At 28.8% G+C, this 18,896-nt stretch overlaps 2 protein-coding genes across 2 annotated transcripts; one reads left to right on the top strand and one right to left on the bottom strand.

The window, feature by feature from the left end:
• Window positions 1-724: 724 nt before the first annotated feature.
• LOC113218562 (trypsin-7-like) lies at window positions 725-3,880 on the top strand (the record flags this gene model as incomplete). Its single annotated transcript, XM_026441316.1, is given in 2 exon segments — window positions 725-988; window positions 2,336-3,880. Coding segments are annotated over 2 exon segments (411 nt in total), but the record flags the coding sequence as incomplete, so codon positions are not given.
• A 138-nt stretch (window positions 3,881-4,018) lies between these two features.
• On the bottom strand, window positions 4,019-18,619 carry LOC724308 (serine protease 53). Its single transcript, XM_001120112.5, has 12 exons — window positions 18,493-18,619; window positions 17,569-17,725; window positions 16,515-16,650; window positions 15,299-15,406; window positions 14,646-14,939; window positions 12,843-12,933; window positions 12,698-12,750; window positions 11,887-11,975; window positions 11,656-11,794; window positions 10,612-10,728; window positions 8,094-8,240; window positions 4,019-4,441 (listed from the first exon to the last, which is right to left on the bottom strand). Exons 1-12 carry the CDS (start codon window positions 18,572-18,574, stop codon window positions 4,286-4,288), a joined length of 1,569 nt encoding a protein of 522 aa, XP_001120112.3. The 5' UTR covers window positions 18,575-18,619; the 3' UTR covers window positions 4,019-4,285.
• Window positions 18,620-18,896: the final 277 nt, after the last annotated feature.

The following is an 18,896-nucleotide window of genomic DNA, read 5'->3' as shown; positions in this document are numbered from 1 at the left end:
AATTTAAGCGATTAAAGATACGACAAAATTAGGCTTCCACGATCGATCTTTTTCTCAAAAATTAACGCTGTTCATGAATCAATCAACTGCAATTTCAGTTAAGGAAACCATTGGTGTACATTCGCGAGTGGACCAATTCTATTGGCGCCGATAGCCGATCATTACATGGCTGGTAGCAAAGCGATGGTTACAGGTTGGGGAGCTTTGAGAAGCAACGGTCCATTGTCGACAAAATTACGCAAAGTCCAAGTACCACTCGTTTCTAACGTGCAATGTTCTCGTTTGTACATGAACAGAAGGATCACAGCGAGAATGATTTGCGCGGTTACGTAACGTATTAAAAAAATTATAGTTAATAATACAAAAATTTACAGTCTAATAATTTGTTACTTTGAACGTGAAAAAAATTATATCTAAGCTATTGCTATTACTTATGTATTATTTTAATAGTAATATTTTATACAGCATACTTTATATATTTATATATATAACATAATATAGAATCAGCTTAATAATCTAGAAATTTATTTATCCATTCTGAATGTTAAAATGATGACAATAAAGTGGATTCATATGGTAAGTGAAAAAATAATTGAACAGAAGAAAATCAAAATAATTGGAGTAAATTTAAAGCGATTAAAAGATACGACAAAATTAGGCTTCCACGATCGATCTTTTTCTCAAAAATTAACGCTGTTCATGAATCAATCAACTGCAATTTCAGTTAAGGAAACCATTGGTGTACAATTCGCGAGTGGGACCAATTCTATTGGCGCCGATAGCCGATCATTACATGGCTGGTAGCAAAGCGATGGTTACAGGTTGGGGAGCTTTGAGAAGCAACGGTCCATTGTCGACAAAATTACGCAAAGTCCAAGTACCACTCGTTTCTAACGTGCAATGTTCTCGTTTGTACATGAACAGAAGGATCACAGCGAGAATGATTTGCGCCGGTTACGTGAACGTCGGTGGCAAGGATGCGTGTCAGGTAACCGCGTGTCGTTAATCATCTCTCGGCACGTGGGACGAGTTAATTTCTTTTTAATATTGCCATTAGATCGATAATGTTTTGCTTTCTTGATTTTCGATAAAATTAGATAAGAAATTTAGTCGATCGATCGAAAATGAGGTGTAAACAGATAACAAAGATAAATAAATAAGTAGATAAAGAAGAAATCGGTAGAAAAAAGTAAATCAATAGCTATAAATATAGTAGTAAATAAATATTATCTTTATTATTATTATATATCGAACTTTTTATTATTCAATAAATTTTTTTTCGATTAATTTTTTATGCAAATTTAATTTTAAATTTTACTATAGCTTTAGATTTAATTTTAATTCGAATTTATATTTTTTAAATATATATAAATAAGAAGAAGCAAGATTTTATTAAAAACTCGAGGAGTGTGTGATTAAGCATGTAGAATCTCGTATATAGATGCTTAATCGTTCTATTTTAATCGAGCTTGATAAAGATAATTGAAAGAACTGAAATAACGAAGAGATCATTAAAACGAGACTTCAGCAATTAGATTAACGTCAACTTCATATTTTATCATTTGAATATTTCCACTTATATCGCGAGAATTTTAGAAATAATAAAAAATTCTATAATAATAACATTAAAATTAGAAAATAATTAATATAAAGATATAAATATTTATGAAAAGATATCACCATCCAATCTCGATGATTTTTTAATATGTCATCAACATATTGAACGATATTGTGAAGATTTTACTTAGTTGTTTATTAAAAAGTTATTAACAAAAACAATTTAAATAGATTAAATTAGATAATACAAATCTACGATGAAACTAAATAAATTAAATAAACTTTTGCTCCATATATAATGAATTTATGTTAATTCTTTAAGTTTAACTTCTAAAATCTAAAATCTCAAAAAATTAAATAGAAACTCACTTAACTATTATCTTATCTATTTAAACATACATCAAGTTTGGATTAATTTTTTCTTAATCCACGAGACCATAATCCATCTATTTTTAGTACCAATAAATCTGATTAAAATTAATCATCATCTGACTTAATCTAATTTAAACTGTTTATAATTGAATGATAAAAAATGAATTTTTGTTAATAATTTCTCAATAACCAAGTAAAATTTTTACAACTCAAAACGGTAATATCATATTAATGAATCATCGAGATCAGAGATACCTTCTTGTAAAGTAGTGTAAATTACGATTCGAGATTTTTAAACAGAAAGATAAAACTGGATATCGCTGGATTTTCTTCCTCCGGTTAAAAAAAAAAATCCCAACAAGTAATTATCGTTTGCTTCTGGAATAAAATCGTGTTATTTCCACAGGGGGACAGCGGCGGCCCATTGGTGCAACACGACAAACTGATCGGGATCGTTTCGTGGGGGTTCGGTTGCGCGCGGCCATCTTATCCGGGCGTTTACACGCGTGTGACAGTTCTCCGAAGTTGGATTACTGAGAAAACTGGTCTGTGAGCGTTTCGTGTTTATCCTATGCGCGAGCACGAAACGTTATTGAACCAGCTACGAACTCGGAAATTTTTCCTGCAAACATTTCGCCTCGTTACTTTGCTCTCGTCATCTTCTTTGTTTGCGAAGAGAGTTGCTCGGGTTTCACCCGAAAAAACCCCCGGGATCGTGGTTGGTTTTTCGCTATGGCGGGATTGGACACATTGAAATATTATATTATATTTTTGCACCGTAATTATATCAAAATTTACTCGACTCTTTTCATTCGGTCAATTGTCAAGCACGAATCGTAAGTATTTAATTACTTAAACTCTCCCTCTTCATTTTTTTACATATAATCGTTAATTGAAATATTATTGACTTGATTTGTACGAGTTTTTCGAGAAATAATAATCTTGGAATGTTTCGAGATTCTCTCTTGAGAAAGAAAGATGTCGAGAAAAATTTTAAGAAGGCAGAGAATAAAGTACATATTAATAATGGATTCTTTTATATTTGTCTCGTATATTCGAAAGTAAGACTTTCAACAGCAACTTATTTTCATCGTTAACGTTAGTGTTACATTTTAGAGTGAAAATTATCGAAGCAATCTCTGGAAAGAATAACTTTCAAATTTTTCATTTTTATTCAAAATAATCTGAAGAACATACGTGGATCTAAAATTGAATCGGTTGTCCCTTATTGAAAGTAATCCCCTGTTTTGGACGTGCGTACTTTGAGCATGAAAATACTATCAGTTTGATAATGAACGAGGACGTGAAAACAACGAACAGCTGGACTATTTCTCCGTTTTATGGAACTTTGGTGTTCGTTACAAGGTACTCGATGAAAACCGCTAATTAGTTTGCTCGACGATCGATAGATATTTCCCAGCTTTAATTCGCGATTTATAAATAGCTCGTGTAACAGATGTCGGGAATTTATCGCGCTTTCGAAAAAGAAAAAAAAAGAAAAAAGAAAAAAAAAAGTAGATACCACATTTCGCTTAAAATTCGAACGAAATTATTCCTCTTCCATTGCAACAAGCGTGTGCCAGATATATTCTCGGGCTCAATGAAACGAAAATGCATGAAAGATGCAGAAATTTCTCGAAATTTCCCCTTTTACTTGGCAACTTGGAAACTTGTATTCCGTTCAATAAAATGAAACCGTGCATTTGTACAAAATGGGTATAGGAAAAGAATCATTCATGAAGAAAGAGGAAACGAAATGTAGTTACAAATGTAGTTATATATTTTTACCAAGCTCTTTTGTGACGGCCACATTTATAAAGTGACAAACGCTTTGACATTTGTATATCTGAGATCAAAAGTAAAGTTAATTTTTATTCCAAAATTCAATTTTTTCTTTTTTTTTTTTTTCGTTTATTTTATCAGAATGATTGAAAACTTTTTGTCGCAAATAGAAAAAAGGATGAACAATTTCTAAATCTGAAAAAGTCTGATCGTTGGAATTTTTGGGAATAATAATAGGAATTCAATTGTATCCATTTTATTTGAATAATAGAAGAAAATATTCAATAAATTCTTGTCACACCGATAATCCAATGCAAATAGAATAATTTTTATTTCTTCATTTTCAATATTAAATTTTTCTTTTGATTCGATATAATGCAAATGAATATAGCGATGAATATTTCCAGTTAAGGAAAAAGAGTTTAGTCAATCTCAATTTTAGATTTACAATGACGATATGGAAAGAAGTTTCATCTCATCTTTTCGGCATATCTTTAAATTATACAAGAAGCTTTGATCGTACCGCGTGTTTCTGATAAAGCAATGTTGACATTGTAGTTTCGCGGATATCATCTTATATATAGTGGATATCGGAATTTGCCGAGATCCACGCTAGGTAACTGCTGACACGAGTGTATACGCCCGGATGTATCATAGTTTTACACCCTAATCCATAGGATAGAACGCCAATCAGAGTCTGCCCTTCCATCAGCGGAGCACCTGGATCACCCTGCAAGTAGACAAGGGTTGACAGTTTCGGTGATTACTTGTATTTCTGCCCTATCTCTTTTTCGCGCGTTCTACGCGTCTCTCTCTCTCTCTCTCTTTTTTGCATTCTTTGTGTACATAACTTTATCCACCTTTGAGTTTCGTTGATGACGATTTGAATATTCGTAGAGCAGAAAGTAATTATTGGATATATTATTAGGAAACGTTCTGCGTGAAACTTGTATTATTGAGATTTTTGTTTTTTATAGAGGAAAAATTCTTTTATGGAGAATGGAATAAAAATATCATAGGATAAGAAATGTTTATAATATAATGGAAATTATAATTGGAATAATAGAATTATTCAATTATATCGGGTGTAACTATTCTATCGATGAACAAACGTTAAAAAAAAAAAAATGAAAAATTGCCAAAGAATGAAAATAAAACAATTGCTCTTTAACTCTTATAAAGTGATACTGAATCGTTTTCGAATTGGAAAATCTGTCATTACCATCCGTCTATACGTACAGGATTCGTCAATAACGTGAAACGAACGAAAAAAATAGTCATCGAGAAACGAATCAAAAAGTCCAATTAGTTTGCTCCGTTTAAACCGTGTCCGCGTTCAAAAAAATCAAATGTTTCGAAAATTGCCCCGTGTCTGTTTGTTTTCAAGACAAATTATACAATCTTGATATATTAAATTGCACGTTTAGCGAAGTGTGAAGAACGAGAGAGAGAGAGAAATGAAAAAAAAAAAAGAAAAAGAAAGAAGAAAAAGAAATGGAATCGATTGGCAGTAGAGAACGAAAGATATCGCTCTCTGTACGATCCCAACGAATTTTATTATTATTGTTATAACGATGGAGCGTGTAGAAATCTTCGTACTTTATGACAATTTTCTATTATACTCGGTGAATAATGTTCAGTTTCCATTCAACCGACCGTATTCAAACGTTGCTTATATACGCGAACGCATCTTTTGTGCTTGGAGCGACGATTTTGTCAAAAAATGGGATGAATTTCAGATAAAAATTGGCATTGACGGTGGTCGTGTTTATTGTGTTGTCGATTGCATTTATCGATTAATTTGAATATCCTCGAAAATCTTTGCCAATTTCTTCTAGAATTACGAGGGAAAGGAATGGAGTGGAAAAGAATGTTTATTTTTCAATATTTTTGATTGGAATCTTTTAAAAATTGAATTTTCGGAATGTTTTTGCGTATCTTGAGATAATGTATCTTAGAAATTGGAAATTTGAGAAAATATTTTACTTATCTTTTACGTATCTTTTTTGTCGAAAATCGTTCATCCTCGTCCGAAAAAGGGTGAAAATAGTTCTCAAGGAGAAAGATTGAAAACATATTTTACGAAATGTTTCAGAAACGGATGGATTTAGAAAAATTGTTCACATCGTATCTATTTCAGAACATATCTTTTTTTATGTTAAACATTCAAGATATCGTTTCTGTTGATTTACCATCCGTAAAAATATCGCGGCATCTATCCAAAATGTTGGAAATAAATTTCTTGTTTCTCTGTATACTGTGTCAAGAATAATCTATTTCGACAAAGAAATATTCCACAAATTCCTTGTAATATATTACTTGCATTATAAAAAAGTATATAGATATACCGGATATTCCACGTAATTTCATCACCTGAAAAATATCCCTTTTGATTTTGGAAATTAAATAAAATCAAATCAAAAATGTATTTTTTAATATACAAGAATAAATGCATTCTTATAAGAATTAAATGAAAATTTTTCGTTTAGGAAATATTTAATTATATTTATTTATTTATTTATTCTAAATTAATAATTCTTCTTTCATATTTTCGTTCAATATTTTTTTTTTATAGAATATATCGAGAAAGAAATAGGAGTTAATTGAATATATTCTAATAATTTTTGATTATAAGTTGTTTAGTTTTTTTAGAAAAAAAAAAAACACTAGTAATACTAATACGATGAAATAGAATATGGCATCTATATTAACCACACGTTTCAAAGATTTTCAAAGCCATGAATGCCAAACTATAATCCCTAAAATTATTTATCTTACAGCTTATGCATAGAGTGTATTTGCCATTTCACCCGCTAATTAGCAATTCTGTATAAATTTCCAATCTCGATCATCCGGATTATCCAACCTTTTCGAATTCTATCCGAATCGTTGAAAAGCGATCCCCTGGGATTTATCCGTCCAACATTATCTTTAAGCTCGGTTCAAACCTCGTTAAAATCGAGTGCGTTTCATTAATCAACGGGTTGATTCAATCGGCGCTTAAATTAGTCTCGTACACGCCTTGACAGACGTCGAATTGCCGCTTAATTATACGGGCGTAGAAGCGCGGCAAAAGGCAATCAGAATCGCAATAATGAGACATCGATTTACTTTTGTACGTTTCTGCGTACGGGTGTGTGGCAATTGAAATTTTGTATTGCATCGTCGAAAAGTGTTGAAAACGAAGAGCGAAATTTTTGGCAAAACGAAATCGAATCGAAGGATCAAACACCTCGAACAAATACTGTGTTAATGAGCGATAAATAATCCGGAATGGAAATGTCCAAGAAATTTCAATGTTTTGATATTGAACGAATATGTATGAAATATAAATTGGAGAATAAATTAAGCATTATTGCGCCACCTATATTCGTAGAGTTTCATTTTTATGATAATTTGATGAAATGAATGCAATCTCTCTAATATGAATACACGGTGAGTAAAGTGATCTTTTAAAAAAGAAGAAGTTAAACTTATATTCGTGATAATTTCGTGAATATAAATAATATCTGAATAATACGAATATACGTGAAGTGACCTTTTAAAGACAAGATTTAACAAACAACTTTTACATCAGATTTTATTTCCATCATTTTTAATCTTGATCTGTTTCAAAATCTATAATATATATGTGTATATGTAAATATTGCATCTGAATTCCAACATACATATATTAAAAAAGGAACAGCAATTTAGCAGATGAAGCTTAATTTGCATTTCAACTAGTTTTAAAACTATTATCCAAACTTCTTAACTCATCGTCAGAACTTGAAAACTTTCAAATATATAATTCTACGCATCATTCGACACATCTTTTACGTACCGAGTATCGTCGGAAAAAGGGAAAAGAAAAATATCCCATTCACCGAACAATTAGCCCAAGTTTCCCCAAAGCATCCACTCGATCATGCATGCCACGCAGTCATGCCGCCCCGTTCGATCCCCTAATTGCACAGCGAACAATGATCGCCAAAACAGAGTCATCCGTCTTCCTTACCGGCCGACCTGCCAAACCGGCCTTCAACTCGCGGAACTTCTCATTTACATGCCATACGCACAGCGTTTTTGGGGACTCGAGTCCGGGTATTGTTCCCCTGAAACGGTTGTGCCTGACACTGCGATGCTTTCCAACCATCCATGCACACGTACAACACGTACACGCGCGCATATAAGGGTGTAGAAGCACGCCATCGACACACAGACACAGATGTCGAGTGGAGAGTCGCGCACGAGAAAGTCGACGAAGGGATCTTCTCGGAACAGACGCTTCAAGATCGCTTAAGTATCGCAGGGTTGTCGCGAATCCACGCAACGTCCTCTAGACGTCTCTTCCTTTGGACCTACACAGTTCTAGGCCACGTATTCTCCACTCTCCATCTTACCTGACACGTCTCTACCCCCTGGGTCATGTTGCCGGCGCAGAGCATTCTCTGGAACACAGGCTCGTAACAGGGAATCGCCGAGCTGCAGGTACTCTGGTTCACGAGGGGCACTGCTGTCACCGTGAGTCGAGATTCCACTGGACCGGCCTGGAAATCGTAATTGGTTAAATTGATAATCGAAGATTCGTAAATTGGAATGAAAATTGGAAACCATCGAGGATAAATGATCTCTCGTAGAAACGAATACGAAGGTGTGTAGGTGTGATAGAAAAGGGGAAAAGATTTATGATATTATTTTCTAATAATAGAGATTTATTGCGTGAAAGATAATTTTAAATGTTAGGGTGGAAAGGCTCTCTGTTACGTATTGAAGGCAAAATAAGCATAAAAGAAGAATTTCATCTCTGTGTGTTATATTATCGAAAATTCTTTGTATATTTCGTGTAGAAAAATAATCGTGTTTGAGCAAGTTGCGAAAAATATATCGATCAAATTTATATATCAACCCATGAAATGGTAGCCAAACTGATTCGTTTGAGGGTCGGAGAAATTTTATACTTGTATTTCTTCCATTCCAATTTTTATTTTTATTGGAAAAATTTTGTATATTGTAGTAGATACGTTGATATGTATCTACTATCCTAGAATATTTTTGTACTTTTTTAAAATCTATAACAGTAATCAAATTAGTTTGGAATGAACGATTCTGTTTCATTGTAGAATAAAAAAAGATAGATTCATACATGGAGGATTAACAATTTAGACATCATTATAAAAAATCAATTTTTTTTACTATTAAAAGTGGTAAATAGTACAAAGAATTTTATTCTTATAGTTCAACGAATCTAATAAAAAATTGTATTCTCTAATTTTTAACTTGTTTCTCGCAATTTTTTCAAATTGCACTCGTTTGTATATTCGTAATTTTCAACTATATCTAATATTTTACTGGTGAAATATATTGGTGACATGTATGAGCATATACTGATTATATGACGTGATAAGATTAATTATTTATGTATTACATATCGATCAGAAAGTTAATTATTACAAGAGACAAGTTTTAAGCTATTTCAAAGCATAATTATATTTATGTATGTATATATATATACATACTTGCATAATTTCAGAAGATATTTTCTGACAGATATAATACAGGTAACTTAGAAACGTGATTAAACATTGAAAAAAGAAAGAATTTTCTTGTTCTTATAAAAGAAATTAGGATCTATAATATATGAGTTAAATATTTCATTTTAAACAATGTGAAATATACCTGTACATAAATATCTTTTTATACAAATACATTGACAAGAGAAATTTTAAGATTCTAAATTTATTTTCATAAATAAAATATCATGATACCATTTTATTTGTAAAATATAATTATAATATAATTATAAATTTCAAATAAAATATTAAGATAATTATAACATGATATATAAATAAATGATTAATGGAAACATATATTTAGAAATTAAAAATAAAATGCATATAAATTATGATGATTTAAACGTGAAAATATTAATAAGCTGATTATTGAATGTTATAAATATTGTAATATTCACATACATGTAAGTATTTCACTTACAAAATAATAGCTATTGAATAACAAAAGATCAACAATAACAATAAATGTTACACGCTACATATATGTGTATATTTGATACAGTGTACTATTTAAAAAATTCTTTCTATCGTTTTGGAAAAAAACGAACCAAAGAATTTTTATACATTTTTATTATTACAGAATAAATATTGTTTGATCTATTGTTTTTTGAAAAAAAAAAAAAAGAAAAAAAATCACGAAATATCATTCGTCCAATATCGCGTGGGCGTAAACGAAATTGAAATTCACGTTTGTTCTCGTTTCTTTATTCGATGATTGAAAATTGATCGTCAGAAAAGATGTACAGGTATATTTTTTTCCCAATTGATATTGCATCAAAGTTAAAATGGAAATCAGATATCGAGATGAAAGTGAATATATTTAGTGGACGAATTTTCGTTTTAATGATCGTACGATGACACGAGGAGATAATCAGCATCGAATGAAACGAATGATCGTTCCCTACGATCTCCCATCGCGATACAATGTTGAAAACGCAGCTCGTTTTAATCGCATTTAACTACATCATTTATTTTCGTTTGTTCAATATAAGAATACATACATTTAATAGTAATGGATCGTCCAATGATTAAAATTATTAATTTGATCTATTGATCGATAATTCGAAAGAAATTAATAATTTAAAATAATAATGAAAATAATGATTGTATATAATTGAAAATTAAATATCTATTTTATTATCATTTGCGATAATATAAAATATTCGATTGAATTAATTATCATACGATTCAATCTAATTGTTACAACAATTCTTCAATCATTAATTCCATTAAATTATCACACGTCATACTGCGTTATGATATATAATTCGAAAAAATTAGAAATCTTGGAATAATTAACTTTCTGCTGAAATAAATATTTTACTTTATCGCAAACGTCTCAACTCACCAAGGTGTTTCTCCAGCCTGTCACGAAACACATCGTTCCATCATTAAGCTTCTCGTCTTCCTTTTCCGGAAGCGATATAGGTAATAATTTGGCCCCAAATTGTACAGGTAGCTTGAACTGAATATAATGGTTACATTTTAATATATCTTGTTTCAAATTATTTTGTTCAAAATGATATTTTTTTTTTCTTTCACAAACATAAATTCTTCCGCAAAATTTATCTTTTACATTTCAACGATAATCTCGGGAATTAACGTCGTGCACGCCATCGATACGCGTCGAGTTCAACTTCCCAATGATACATCATCGGCGGAACATTTATTGAATTTTTCACGTGTTCAAAGCTTTCATTTTTGCGAATTCCTGTTTGTAACAAGTTATTAATACATCTGATACCGATACAATCTGTTTGTAAAAAGAGTTATTCAATTGAAAATTGCCAAGAACATTAGACGTAGAATAAAAAAAGATGGAAATAATAAGAAAGTTTCCCGAATAGTCTTCTGTAAATGTATTTTTGACGAGAGATTCGTATTTCATGAAAGTTTTATCAGAGCAGAGGGAATATTTATCGATCAATAATAGCAATTTGTTCAATAACACCTTTTTCAATTTTTCTATCTCGCCGATATCTTCTCTCTCTCCCTCTTTTTTCTCTCTTTTTTCATTATACGAAAACGTTTATACATTTTTCGGTTGATTACACTTTTGATTGCTATGAATATTCATTAAAATGCATTGAAATAGGATTATTAAAAATAAATTGAAAAATAATATTCAGAATTTTGAAAAATTCAGGAATCTTAAGATACATCTCTCATGAATTGTTTTTTCTAAAATTTCTCAAGAATTTTCAGATCGATAATTTTTAATCAAACGATATTTTCAATATTTTCAACGAGAATAAAGAAAATTTTACAAGGAAAAATTATTTTATCGCCTCAAATTACCCTCGTAAATCTTTTTATCTACCTTCTGAATTTAAAATCTCGTCTCTACTTTTATTTAAAAAAAAAAAATCGAAATTCTAAAGCTATCTCATACCTTGATTAGCGCGATATCATTGAGCAGAACGTATTTATCAAAATCCTGATGTACAACGATATTGTCCACTTGCAATTGATCTCCATCGGTCGAAAGCGTGGACGAGCGCGCTCGCACGGTTACCGTGGACGGGTCTGCCCTGTAGGCAATTACAACGTTTCGTTATTCGTGTTGTTCGCGTGGATACGCAATTTGTACGAAGTTGCACGGAATTTCGCAGCCGATACTCACTGAAAAACGCAGGATGCCGCGGTTATTACCCACAATTCGTGCACCAATGCTCCGCTGCACGTGTGTACCCCATATTTCTCGATGGATACCTGTTTCGTACGATGAACAATCGCGGGAAAAATAGCGTGTTCGGTTTAATATGTGCCAAAATATATATTTAGAAAATTACGAACGATTACGAACAATAATAAAATTCATAAAATTCTATTTTATGTAAAAATGTAATTTCGATTATTAGCTTCATTTCATTTCGTGCAAAGATGAAACGATAGATCTTACAATATTTTTATTTATTTATTTTTTTTTAAAAAAGGAAAATCCATTGATAAATAGATTTAGATTAGGAGAAATGGTCACTTATTAATTATCAATCGCAGAGATAATTTCGTTTATTGTAAAACTAGTGCAATTAAAAGTTGGTGGGAAAATATTAAATAGAAATTTAGAAATGCAAATATTATTTGAGAATAAGTTTTCTCAATGGTTGAAAAGTTATAATGGATACTAGAATTTAGAATTAATTCAATTATTTTAGATTTATTTACGGGGCAAAGATATTCTGCAACAATGTAATAAAGAAAATTTGTTCTTTAATTTTTTATTTCTACTATTTCATAATAAAATTATTAATATATTTAGACTTCTCTATGAATGATTCTTTTTTCATAAGTTCGCTTGTATATAATGAAATTTAGTCCAATTTTTTTTATATAATATAATATAATAGTTACAACAGAGATATTTCAATTTTAATTCTTAATTCTTTATTCTATAAACAGTTAAAATTAAATTTCTGCAATGCATAACTTACGTGATAAGGATAATCCGTGATGTTCACATATTTCAAATTTTCGGACGCGAGAACTGCAAATCAAAAATAATTTTTTTTCGTGAAACTATATTGTATAATACAATTTTAAAATCATCTTTCAAATATTATCAACAAAAAAACTTACCATCCGCGAAAAAAAGGGAAAATAAGGGTAATATTTTCTTAATTTCCATCTCCAACATCGATCGATGAGAACCAACAACTAACTGGTTGAATTATTGAAGATGGAACCAGGTCAAAAGTTGTCGATATCTATGCAGAGCCCAAATATTTCGTTGATAACCACTATCGATCATTATCCACTGTCGAAGGTGTGTCATCGCGTGAACTTCAAAGGAATCCATTTCACGTATCTCGATAAATTCCGTGGAAAAAAAAGAAAAAAGAAGGGAAGGGAATTTTCAGGAGTTTCGGATTAAAAAAAAAAAAAGTTTCATCGAATTCAAACGAGATTACCATTAGCGATATCGTATCGAGACCGAGATAATGGAACAGTCGTGTCAAGATTAGTCATATAGTCCAATTTGAAGCAATTCGTAACTAATCGATCCGGGGTATTTGATAAAACGCATTTCTTGTATACGTAATTCCGTATCTGCCTTCGATCATTCTCGATATAACTTTTCAAATTTTCTTATCGTCGAGTTAATCGATCGATTACAATTAAATATTAAAGATTGTTGGATATAGAAATAGTGTATCTTTGTGTGCCATTGAAATTGTCTGATTTTAAATATTGATATTGCATATTGTTTTTTAATCGATTAAAGACAAAATTGCAGAGTTTTGAAATGATATTATATTTATATATAGTTTAATTTCTTTATCAAGGATTAATTATCTTTATTATTTTCATTTTGTTCAAATTAAATTTAAAGATTTAGAAGATAAAAAAGATTTAGATTAAAGAAGATTATAGAAGATTATAGAAGATTAAAGATATATCGATTAAATATCAATTAAAAACATTTTTTTTTTTTTGTTCTATTCATGATATTATATCGAAGAATCTTCGAGATTACTTCTCGAATGTGATTTTACAAATTTTCCATTCTTTATTATAATAATATTCGTGATACACTTTTCTAACAAATGATATTAGAAATTGAAAATTAATAGAGTAAGAAGATAGAACGATATTTCAAAGAATTTCATTGTGGAAATAATCAAAAAATAATAGTGACTTCGATGAATTATTTATCTGGATAAATTGTTGAAAAAAGTTTGTACGGGATCAAATATAGCCAGATATAAAAATCAGTTTATGATTAAAGAAATATCGTATCGTCAATCCGTCGTCAAATGTCAAATATATCGAATTCATCTTTTACAAGATCATCGTTGTTTCTTTGCTCTATAATCAACAACAAATTATTTCTCTTTAACTTGACAATTACACGAATACGAATAATATTTGTTGTATAAAAAAATCAAAGTTTTGAGCAATATCTAAGATATAATTATTAATGTTATTCATAAATTGATGAATATTCCAATATTTTTAATCGTTTTTATACAAATATAATTGTCAATAACTGAATATTGACAATTGATAAAAATTTCATGGATAATATTCATTCATAGTATTTTTCACATATATATTTTTGATGATACAGCGAAGGATTATAAATAAAATGCTATATTGAATATAAAATATTATTTTTTTGCAATTATAATTTTTTATTATAATTTATTTATTATTATTATATATATTATATATATATATTTATTTATTATAATATATTATAATATATTATAATATATATAATATGTAATATAATAATTATATATAATAATAATATATATTTATTACAACTATATTTGTTTTTTGTAACATTTTTACAGTATTTTTATAATTTTTTTAGTAGTTATTTTATATTTTACATATTATATAAAATATATAAAATATGATTGATTATATTTTTTATACTCCGCTGTTACTCTTAATCCAAGATCGTAGATGTGCCACGTTCGTATAAACTCCAGGATAATTTGGCTCAGCACATTTGTAACCCCATGATACTATGCCATAGAGGGTCCCTTGAGCCACCATAGGGCCACCAGAATCCCCTTGACAAGAATCCTTTCCACCTTGGGTGTAACCGGCGCATATCATTCTGTCTGTGATTGTGTTGTAATTTTTGTAGGCTTTTTGGCATTGAGCTCTGTCCACTATAGGAATCGATACTTGCATCAATCGAGCCGAAGTTGATCCTCCTTGCTGTAATAAATATGGTATACGAAATTTGAAAATTGAATTTTGAAATAAAAAAATACGACGATATCGTTCGTTAAAAAACAAAAATTGATATAAAAAGTAGTGTCTTATATATATTTTTTTTTGTTTGGATTATAATTCCAATATAATTCACCAATATTTAATTTTAATTAAATTGAGTAATAAAGTTGTATGAAAGTAAATTAAAAACTATGAGGATAAGGAATTTGGGATTGAAAACGATTAAATTTTTCAACTGATTGACAAGTCGTAAATAATTTTTCAAGTGAAAATGTGTTTCTATTTTCGATATGCTTTCGTAAGGTAAAATAAATTAAAGATAAAATGGTTCGTTGATTTACCTTAAGTGCGCCCCAACCAGTTACAATCACTATTGTTCCAGCTTTTGGTTCCGATGTTGCAAGTTTTACAGGTTGGACATTCGAGTTTAATTGTATGGTGCCATCAATCTGGATCAGAATTTTCGTAATTTCAGAATTTTCATTAATTTCAACTTCAATTTCTCTGTCATTCTTTCATATAATTAAAGTGATACATGGCACATGATTGAAAAAAAGTTTTCAGAGTTAAAAAATTGTATTATTACTGATATCATACTGATGCAAAGATAAAAGGTGATCATAAATTATCGTATTAATCATCACCATTACTAATATCGAATGATTGACATTTTTCATTTTTTCTCTAGACGAACGATAAATACAGAAATATTAAAATAAGCAATGCGTGCATTATTAAACTAATTTTGTTCCATGTTTTCATAATTTAATCACGAACAAGTACATTTAATTATGATATGTTTGGAAATATATATATATATATATGTTGTTTCAATTAATATAAAATATGTTCATTTAAAATTTTAAGAATTATAATTATATATTATTAACATCTCATTCACTGTAATTTTTATATATATATATATTTTTTTTTTTAACCACAATATTGGACAGTATCATCTTTTCTAATAATAAAAGAAAATAATTAAATTAAATCTCTCTATTTGTAATAATCATTTTTTATTTTTGATTATTATTTCTCTTTTTCCTATTTTTTCTTTTTTTTTTTTACATTAATACACGATATTAATGTAGAATATTATACATCATCATATATTTTTTCTTTCCACATATAATGATGAGATTTACACAAAAAGGAATAATATTAAATTAATTTTCCTTTCGAATATCTATAGGCATATTATAAAATTTAATATTTAAATATTAATACTGAATTATGCAGCGATCCTCACCTTTTAAAATTAAGCATAAAAAAGATATTTAAAATATATTAAATAAATTTGAGAATTCTCAAACAGAATTCTAAAATCTTAAAATATTTCTTAAAAATATCAATGATTATATTATAAATCTATTGTAATAAATTCTAAAACCAAAAATTAAAAGAAAAGTATATATTATTACATTAGATTTTAAAAATATTCATAAATTTTAAAAATATATTACCATATGCATAAATGTATTATAAATGTTAAAGATATATTAATATTGCTATTATATTATTATCATATGCCTTTATTGCAATTTTTTCACGTACCTGTAGAAGAGCTATATCGTAATCGATAGTTTTAGAATTGTAATTAGGATGTACAATAATTCTTTTTAAGGTGTAAATAGTGCCTTGATCTTTATATGTACTACCAGCTCGTAGATGGTATCGATTAGCTGATAATCTGTAATTGATGAAACATCAAAATGTCAATGATTCCAAATATTTTCTGTACACGTTTTCCACGTACACGGGAATGCACATTATTTGTTTTAATAATAAATATTCGTATCATGTTTAACGATCTTATTATTATTACATAATGGAAATCGGGATGGAATGCGAGCCGCAAAGCCAATTTAATATCGCGATAATTTTCATAATTTAATATTAATCGTAAATCAATGAACATTCCGATCAATAGATGACAATATATATGGTATCTAACGAGATTCCATTATTCGAAAAAGAGTTTCAATTTGAAAAATGATTATAAAAGTTGTTTAACAATTATAATAAAATTTTGAAACAACATAGTCATCGAATATTAATTTTCGATTGAAGATTATTTTTGACCCATATTTGAGTTATAGATACCATTTGTATCATCAGAAAGAAAAATGGCCGAATAAGAGTTAAAAAGTATTTTCTTTATACAAAATATAAATAATTGTGAATTTAGAGAATTTTGAATTTTTCCAATAGCAATGTTGTGTTATGTGTTCTTCTTTTATAAAATTCTATTTTTCACCGAATCAATTTTCTCTTTTTTGTAAATATTCCGATCTTATCTATGCAAAATATCGAAAGTAAAATTTATTATCTATAAATAGAATTTCACAAAACTATAATGTTAAACAAGATCTCGTTGCTTTTCACAATAAACTTTCATAAATGAATTCGATTTAACGACAAGAGATTAACACGAAAATGTTAAATTCCATCAAAAAGTTCGTTAAACATGATAAAAAAAACTTAAAGTTGAGGTCACTAAATTTCGATTAAAAGATCTTCTGTACACCAGTAAAACAAAATGATAAATATTCACTGATATTCACAAGTTGGTTAGCACAAATTGTTAACTTTTCATATTTGTTATTACGTGACGCAATGAGCTGCAGTGATAGCCCATTGAGAATTGATAACTGAAGCGCCGCATATATGTCCCGTAGTTTGTAAACTGAGTTGGTGAGGAAACTGACTTATATCAGCCGCAGTCCCTCCCACGATTTGAGTATCCGGTAAAGGTAACTTGGATCCTATTAAATTAATACAATTTATAATGTATACAAATTAAATAATATATAAAAAAATTAATATCAGATACATGAGACTTCTGGTATCGATCGATCGCTTCAAAATCGTCAAACAACAAAAATATTTTAGAAAACAAATGTCTTAAAATTTCGAAATTTATCAATTTATTCTTTTCTATTTCATCCCTTTGTTATGAAGTTTATGATATTAAATTAATAAAATATAAAATAAAAAAAAAAACATTTGATATTTTTTCAAAGCACTTTTAAAATTTCAATTCAATGTTTAATTTTAATCATGCTCGCGTTGTATAGCATTTCTTTTAAAATCACAAGTTATAATAAAAATCGGAATATTTAAATTATTATAAAAAAATATCGTACGATCTTATTTTAAATAAAATATCGAATCAGTCATACTTTAAATTGTGAAATTTTTATCTTCGTAAATCTAAATTCGATTTTTTCAAAGATATTTTTATATCGTGTAATAAATATAAAAAATATTTTTTCTTCATAAAAGTTTGAAAAACAATGAAAAATTATTTTCATGACTGAATCTAGAAGAAAATTTAAATTTTAAATCTTCTCTTTGTAATGATCTTTCAAAACGTACGATTCTTTCCCCCAAGTTTTTATTCAATTTTGAATATTAGAATTGAACAACGAAAATTCAAGAAAACGTAAAATTTTTAGTGTTCTTTACTGTATGTAATATTTTTCGACGATCGTATAGAAGAAATAAAGAATTCCTTTTTATTTCTACTCACCGAGGCAACTTGTAATGAAAACGCTAAGATTGAAGATTAAAAGAAGGTTGAAAAAAGAAATATCTTTAACATTAAAAAACATATCTAATTTTTATCAAATTCTTTGATTCAAACAATATATATCCAAACGATTTTGATTTTATAAGCAAACGATTTCGCATTTTATAGGCAAACGATATCGCTAAATAAAAGGTGTTTGATAAAAGGCATCATCTGACGTAGAAAATATGATAGGATTTTTTTCAATGCTTCTTTCGATAAGGAATTTTTAATGATTTCGCTACAACGTTTATATGCGTTTTTTTTTATAGAATTTTTCCTTGATAGATTGCTGAAAAAATTAAAATTAAAATCGAAATTGATAGAAAATTTTCCTTTTTTTTTTTTATTCTTCCTTTTTTTCT

The sequence above is a fragment of the Apis mellifera genome, linkage group LG6 (genome assembly GCF_003254395.2).
Source record: "Apis mellifera strain DH4 linkage group LG6, Amel_HAv3.1, whole genome shotgun sequence".
Taxonomy (NCBI): domain Eukaryota; kingdom Metazoa; phylum Arthropoda; class Insecta; order Hymenoptera; family Apidae; genus Apis; species Apis mellifera.
This window is presented reverse-complemented; position numbering and strand designations above follow the sequence as displayed.

Bases quoted from the DNA above. Each gene is read 5' to 3' on its own strand.
- LOC724308 (XM_001120112.5), bottom strand. From the start codon at position 18,574: ATGTTTTTTAATGTTAAAGATATTTCTTTTTTCAACCTTCTTTTAATC. The intron at 10,729-11,655 runs GTATGAGATAGC...CATTATATTCAG, and splicing joins ATGATATCGCGCTAATCAAG to TTCAAGCTACCTGTACAATT. The intron at 4,442-8,093 runs GTAAGATGGAGA...GTCTACTTGCAG, and splicing joins AGGGGGTAGAGACGTGTCAG to GGTGATCCAGGTGCTCCGCT.